This window comes from Pteropus vampyrus, unplaced genomic scaffold, assembly GCF_000151845.1.
Source record: "Pteropus vampyrus isolate Shadow unplaced genomic scaffold, Pvam_2.0 Scaffold30, whole genome shotgun sequence".
In the NCBI taxonomy this organism is placed as follows: domain Eukaryota; kingdom Metazoa; phylum Chordata; class Mammalia; order Chiroptera; family Pteropodidae; genus Pteropus; species Pteropus vampyrus.
In genome coordinates this window covers 9,517,402-9,525,073 of record NW_011888811.1, presented here as the reverse complement: position 1 = coordinate 9,525,073, position 7,672 = coordinate 9,517,402, and the positions used below count along the sequence as shown (strand labels likewise).

The window sequence follows — 7,672 nt, the reverse complement described above, 5'->3', positions numbered from 1 at the left end:
GCCTAGACGTGCTCTGGCTTCACAGATCCTGAGAGAAGGGACGGCATTCCTCAGGCCGGGCCCCTGACTAGCGGCAGAGCCAGGAGTGGAGAGCAGGTCCCTGCCAGGGCTCGTCCCACTGCTCTGGACCATCGCCATCACCAGCAGCGCCCAGAAAGATCCAGCGCAGTGCTCGGCGAATGCGATCAATCATCCGGGGACACTCGCCTTGGGAGATCACACCCCATCCAAGCTCGCTCTCTCTGTACCTTCCAGGAGGCCCCTCTGCAGTGTGTCCAAGTTGTAGCTGTCAGGCCGGGTGGTGCCTGGCTGGTTTGCACCAGGAGTAAAAGACTGCCAGAGGACATCAGCAAAGGGACAGAGTGAGGGCTCCCCTCGGTCCCAAAGCCGATGGGCACCCAGGGTTCAGAGTGCAGGCCCCGAAACCCCAGGCTGGGTTCACATCCTGCCTGTGTGGCCTTGGACAAATTCCCTCACTCTTCTCGATTGGTTAACTCTTCCATAAAAAGCAGATATCAGTAATACCTGCGCTGTAGCGCCAGGGCAATGAGATGAGGCCATCTCTGCAGGAATAGCAGCTGTGACTATTAAGAAGAAAAGGTCAGTGGGTCAGAACCATTTCCTGAGTTGGTCACAGCCTCGTCCAGAGGCTGTAATGGACAAGGTTGGCACCCATATATGATTCTTCCTTTTTTTAAAACAATGAATAGGCTTTTTGTACACAAATGAAAGAATACAGAAAAGCTCAAAGACAGTAGTCAAACCATACAACTCAGAAATCACCATTGAGAACATTTTGGTGCATTTTACATGCAACAGCTCTTCGAGGTAGGCCCTCTTGCAACAGCTCTTGCAACAGCTCTTCGAGGTAGGCCCTCTTATCGTCATTGCACAAAGGTGGGAAGCTGAGGCTCAGAGGGGTTATTAACATAGTGAGGCTGTGGCAGAGCAGCGCCCTAAGCCTAGGTGTGTGGGTCCCCGGAGCCAGAGCTCCAAGCAGGTCTCTTCGATGCACTGCCACTCAGCTTCTCCCCTTCTGCAGCCAGCAGTACTGAACACGAGCTCTGCCTCGTGGCTCTCTTCTCCTGAGAGGTCGAGACAGGGCTTCACAGCGTAGTGGGTTCTAGAGTGATGGGAACAGGCAAGGAACTAAAAGACCTCAGAGGGAACCCAGCCATCTTAATGTAGCTTACCGAAGCAGTGAAAACATCAAACGCATTTGGAGAAATTCTGTCAATACATGTTTTACGTTCTGGAGTCAGGAGTCTGGAGTCCAGATACACCTGCCTAAGAGCTCTGTCACGTCAGGTAAGGCGTGATGTGAAATGTAGAAAACCTTTAACAGCTAGTTCGGGAATCAAAATTAGTACAGAAGTCAAAACTTTAAAAATACATTCTCTAAGTAAAGTAAATTACATAGAGTCTATCATGCAACTGCCTTCTAAGCAATATAGATTGTGGCACGAATCATTCTTTCAATTGTACCGATAATTTCCCAGTAAATTTTCAGTCTTTAGAAATTGTTGGCGTGGTCACCACTAGCTAAATGATGAACCCATCTAAGCTGTGATTTGACCTCAGGGAAATTCATCAAACTCCTACGATACCTTCCCTCTAAGTCATGGTCCTTAGGTGCTTTGCTGTAGCAAGCTGGGTACATCCCAGCCGGGTCCATACCTGGGTGCCAGCTCTTCCCCAGGGGCCTGGCTAGGGGAGTCTGCCTCAGCCCTGCCGGCAACAGCACCAGCAGTGCCCCCCACTTCACCACTGACATCCCTGCTGACATCCCTGTTCTCGTATCTGAAGGGTCCTACCCCCAGTCCGGAGAATTCTGTTATTTTGGTAGTTGGTACATATGGCAAGATATCATCCTGTATTTCACCTCAGGGAAGTCACTGTACTTAGATTCCTCCTCTGCCAAATGGGGATGATTGTCCCTGCCTTACCTGGTGCGGTAGGCCGATAATGGCCCCCAAAGGTGCTAGGTCCTGATCCTGGAAACTGGAAATGTTACTCAATTTGGAAAAAGGGCTTTGCAGAGGTGACTAAGTGAAGGATCTTAAAATAGGAAGATTGTCCTGGATTATCAGGGTGGGTCCTAAATGCCATCACAAATGTCCTTAATAAGAGGAGGCAGAGGAGGTTACTCACATACAGAGGAAAAGACCAGACTTCAACAGAGACATTTGAAGATGGGAGGGAGGCAACCACAACCCAAGGAATGCTGGCTGCCACCAGAAGCTGAAAGACGCAAGGGACACATTCTCCCCTTGAGCCCCTGGAAGGAGTATGGCCCTGCTGACCTGATCTTGGCCCAGTGATACTGATATCTTGAGATCTCACAAATTATCTGTGGCTTCAGAACTATGAGAGAATAAGTTTCCGTTGTTGTAAGCCACCAGGTTTGTGGCCATTTGTTACATCGGCTACAGAAAAGGATTGTCCCTGGGCAGTTATGAAGGAATCATTACGTGAAAAAAGTTCATCAACAGAGAAGCATTATACACTTGTGTATCATCTTTATTATTAGGTTATTTTAAAAGTGACGACATTGGTTTCCTTCAGAACTTCGACATCCCTAAGTACTACAGTGTGGATAGGGTATCTCTGAACAGGAAGTTTTGGTTCCTGTTCTCCCTCTTGCCTTCTCCGAAGGACTTAATTCATAAGACAAGAAAGGAAGAGCATCATTTCTTGAGGGCTCCACAACAGCTGCCTTGAATCTTTCAGCCTCTGAGCTGAGAAGACTAAGAAGAAACCCAGATGATCGAGACCCAGCCCTCAAGCTCGCCAGATGTCACGAAGGGATGGACAGACACATCAGCAGTTTTTTCCACTCCCTAGCAATGGATTTGAACCTGTAACTCAGGAATTATCAGTCCTTTAGCCTATCTTACCCTGTGATCTTTCCTGATACTGCTGTTTTATTAGTTCACCTGTGGTTTCAGAGCGTTAAGCTGCAGCTCCCTCTTGGACCTGAATTGGAGAGCCGGATTTGTGTTGGTGGGGCTGATGGTATTCACATTGCTCTGGAAAATTAGAGAAATTGTAACTAAAACAGGAAATTAGAAACAGTTTTAATTCCTCTTGGGATCTCTGAAAACAGCAGTTGTGATTCCAGAAAGCAGAGATGCAAATTGCTTGCAAATTCAGTTTGCCAAATAAATACGTCTCATTGTTTGGAATGGCTGGCCTGTGCTGACCATCTGGTAAAAGATAGAGGCCTTATGACTAATAGCCCATACACAACACTTAAAAATGGTGTAAATGGTAGCTTTTATGTTATGTGTATTTTATCACAATTTTTTAAAAAGTCTATATACAGATAATATTGCAGTGCCCAAGATCTGCCAGATCAAAGTCACCATATTTTTTCTCCCAAAATATTATTTTGCCTTTTTCAAAAAATGCACATCTATGTCACACATTAATAATAAGGCTCTTATTCCTGAATCAAGAATGTTTATTTCTTGAGATCTCATAAAATCATCTTTTTTGTTCATTATGGATTGTGCAAGCTTGTTTAGCTCAGTTTTGAGTGAGCCATTTTAAATGTACTTGGTTTCTAAGGCAGGCCCCTGGGTTGTATTTGAGTCAGTTAGCAGGACTATTTCAGTGTAAGAAATTTATAGCATGTTTCTAATGTCTCAAGTCATGTTACATTCCTGTTTTTCTTTGCCTGACCTCAGAAAATGCCCAGGCTCCCATATTCCCACATTTTCTCAATAGGGCCCAGCCTCCTACTGAGCCAGCAGGTAGATGGGTACCCTCGGGGGTGTGTGCTTTTCAGCATGTGTGTGTGTTTTCTCCTGCATGGGTGTGGTGTATTGGGGCAGGGGGAGAGGGAGGGGTGCTTGTTCATCTAGAAGGATTGGAATTCTGCTCAATTCATGCTGGTTCTGCCTGTGCTTGGGCCATCAACTGAGGCCTAAAATTCTGGTCTAGACCAGATTCCAAAACAGATAGAGAAACATCAACAAGAGGCCACCTACGTGCATTGAGTAGGTCTATAAGGCGGACTTTTTAAACCCTAGTGTGTAGTAAAACAATTCCAGAATTGTTCTCTTCTGCCTAGAAGGGGAATTGGGGAGGGCTGCTGAACCCTATGTATATTTTTATTTGTGTTTGCCGGAAAGTGCTGAAGGAAACTCGATACCAGAAGCTTCTTGGGTGGGAGTGAGGGTTAAGAAGACTGCTCATGAGAATGAGCATCCAGGAAGATCACAGTGGAGCGTGCACCTCTGAAGGAAGCATTAATCACTTCTATTCCAACCCTCGACCCCAGGCAGGTTTCCTTCTAGCAGTCCCATGCTGTGTTTCTCAGCCTCCTCTCAGATGCTTGCAGCGGCGGAGGCCTGCACCCCCAGCACAGTCTGTTGTTGGACAGCTCCCATTTTATAATGCTGTAAATATTGAGCAAAATCTGCATTTTGGGTGCATTTCATCAGCTGGTTCAGCTATATCCTCTGTCACATCCCCATATGGGATATCCGCTGTTTTGTGTAGAACTGTACCCCATGTGTGTGCTCCCACATGTGTCTCTCCAAGCAGAGAATCGTGTCTACTGGGGAAATTTTGACCAAGAAGCTGTATTTCCTTAGTCTTTACTTACCAACTTATCAAACAAAGTAATATTAATAGCTGTTATTGCAGTGATTACATCCGATGTGCCAGGCACCATGCTCGGCGCTTTCTATATGTTCTCATTTAAACCTCCAACAACCCTGTGGAGTTGGTATTATTATCTTTCCTTAGGGAAAACCGAAGCTAAGAGAGGTTAAGTAATTAGCTAATTTGATCATTCAGCTAGTAAATTTATGGACCTGGAATTTGAACTCAGGTGTGCCCACCCCAGTTTATAACTCAAGGCTCAGACAAAGCAAAAGAAAAAAAAAATCATAGAATCAGAGGGAAAAAAATAAAGTAGCTGATTGCTTTCTGTCTCCTCCAGGGATATGCATCTGAAAGTACCCTGCTGCTCAGAAATGCCTTTCATGGGATATTTGAGAGGGGGTGAAGAAGTGCCCAGTGCTTTACTGGCTTCAGAGTGGAGGCCTGGAGTGCCTGGTATGGGTGGGGGGTGGAAGGAGGTTCCAACAGCCCGCGTACTCTGTCAGATGCCCCTCGGGGCCCTGAGCATGACCAGAGATCACCTTTCCCGCTGCCTGTGCAGGCTTGAGCGTCTTCAGAAGAAAAGTAAAGCTTTGGGTTTTTTAATCTTGGAAAACAAATGTTGGGAAGTAAATTAGGCTCTGATATAGTCTAGTGGGTCTTTTAATTTACTTTTATATTGACGTATAATCATATCTAGTAAAAAAAATGCGCTCAGTTCAGGCTGCTGTAACGGGAATACCGTCAATGAGTGGCTCAAACAGCTTTGATTTATTACCTGGAGATGGGAAGTCCAAAATCCAGGTAGCAGCAGACCCAGTGTCCAGTGGGTGCCCACTTCCTGGTGTGCAGAAAGCCTTGTTAAGTGTACACATACTTAGTTTCATGCATTTTGACCAGTGTGTACATCCGTGTAGTCAACAGCCCAAGCCACACGTAGGGCATTTCCATCACCTAGAAAGTTCTCTCACCACTTTCTGGTCAATCGCTTCTCCCACCGGAAGTAAACCATGGTTTGCTCAGTGTTGGCTCTATTCTTCATCCCCAGACGGGAAACGGGGGTACAGAGCGGGGCTTTGGTACCCGGGCTAGAACCGAGATGCACCCTCCAAGGAAAGTCAGCCCCTCCTAATGTTCTGTGCGCTCAGCACCTCGCTTGCTTCGCCCTGTTTGATAGGTGTTCCTGTTCCAAAGACACTGGAGTGGTTTACGCACACACAGGAAGTGACATGGCCTGGCCCCTGGTTGGCTAAATCCAACTCACATACTTGGGGATTTGCCGAACATTGACTTCAGTGAACATCACGCTCCCAAATCAGTTATAGTTTCTTCCCTGCACAAGCCATTCCTGCCCCGTAACATTTAGAAACCTTTAGTAACCACTATAAGGGAACCCTGCGCCAGGTTCAGGAAGAGTTTACTGTGACATGTGACAGCACATCGGTGCCAACTGCCGAGCCTGCTCTTCCTCATATTCTGAGCCTCCCCACGTGCGGACATTAGCTTACCAAACAAACCATTATTCAGCCTGCTGGGTGAGTGGGTGTTCTGATTCCTCGCAAATCCTTGCTTTGAGCGGGTCCTCCAGTTACATTCTTCGTGTATCCTTGTTATTAGGGGCTGCTATCATTATGATGCTTGCTTTGTAAAGTTTAGAATAACTCATCTATATGAAAACATACTTAATGAGAAACCTAAACTGAACATAATTCAATTTTCCCTTGGTGGCTCCAGAGGGAGTTGAGACTTTTGTAGCCCTCCAAAAGTGTCATTACAGTTCCTATTTAATTCAGGTAAGGTTTCTAATTAGCCAACTAATAGAAAATTTCACTTAATAGAATATTGGATGTGGTCTTCAGATATTTGCATGGTTTGTGTTCAAGAATTTTACAATTCTGGGTAGGAAAATTACACTCAAAACTAAGCTTTGAAGTGAAGCCTTATTTAAAACCAGTTATGGTTTATAATAGAATTCAGCTCCCAGGATCCACCATTGTAAGTAGAGGTTAAGGACATGGGCTTTGGAACATGACCTACCTGGATGCAGATCAGGGCTCAGTTACCCTGTGTGGCTTTGAGCAAGCTACTTACCACCCTGAGCCTCAATTCCCTCATCTGTGAAATGGGGCTGAGAATTGCCCATAACCATATGTTCGTTGTGTGGATTAAATGAGAATGCACGTGGAGAGCTTTGCAAAGCCTGACATTCTGTAAGCGGCAGCATTTCGAAACAAAGTCAGCGATAACTTTGCAGTCTCACCAACCAAATGAGACCAAGTTAGGGACCTATATTTTGGTCATATATTCTCAGACACACTTAAAAAGATTCTCTTTTCATCGAAGGTGTCTCATAGGGGTTCTGAGGACAGTGGAGGTGGCCAGTCAGTGGCCAGGGCTCTGAGCCCCCAACTGGCACCCACACAGGGCAGTTCTGCTTTGGTCTACATCACATACTAGTTCCTGTGATGGCTTTTTTCTTTTTTGGACTCTACTTGAAAAGTTAGGAAACCACTGATTTAATCCAACCCCCGCCTTTTATAGATGAAGAAACTGGTTTTCCCACACACTCAGCAGAGGTCTCCCGACCCCCAGGCCTAGACCCCACCCTGCTAGAGAGAGAGGCAACTGACAGTAGAAGAAGATAACATTGAATCAGCCACTGAGTTTTCACATGGTTCTTTCTGCCAGTTTCTAGTACCAAAAATGTCTCTACAGAAAGAAAATCATCCGTTTTGCCCCTACGCCATGGCTCAGTGGGTAAAAGTCCTGGTTTGTGTGTGGACACTCATAGGTAGCAAGAGTCTCTATAAAAAAGATATGAACCCAGACGTGCTTTTCCCTCTTCGGCTGGGGGTCCACTGCTGCTTCTAGTGACCTTTGCTCCATCCTGTGGCCACTGGCCACACCTCTCTCCATGGCCAGCATCTTCAGACACAGTCATGGGATCCCCAGTGAGAGCACGCAGATGACATCGGGTTTCCATCCTTTCTATCGACGAAACGTCTCCCACCAGGACTCAGGCCGGCGTCCAGTCAGCGCCCAGCCACTTACTTTGTATTCC

The 7,672-nt window shown here is 46.2% G+C and overlaps 1 protein-coding gene across 2 annotated transcripts in view; it reads left to right on the top strand.

Moving 5' to 3' along the window:
- The window catches only part of LOC105289956 (cytoplasmic FMR1-interacting protein 2), an 87,673-nt gene that overhangs the window by 33,823 nt on the left and 46,178 nt on the right, over window positions 1-7,672 (top strand). For both annotated transcript variants that reach the window (XM_023528627.1, XM_023528626.1), the window contains exon 14: window positions 2,420-2,431. In XM_023528627.1, the coding sequence (XP_023384395.1) occupies window positions 2,420-2,431 (12 nt within the window). The remainder of the gene's footprint in view (window positions 1-2,419; window positions 2,432-7,672) is intronic.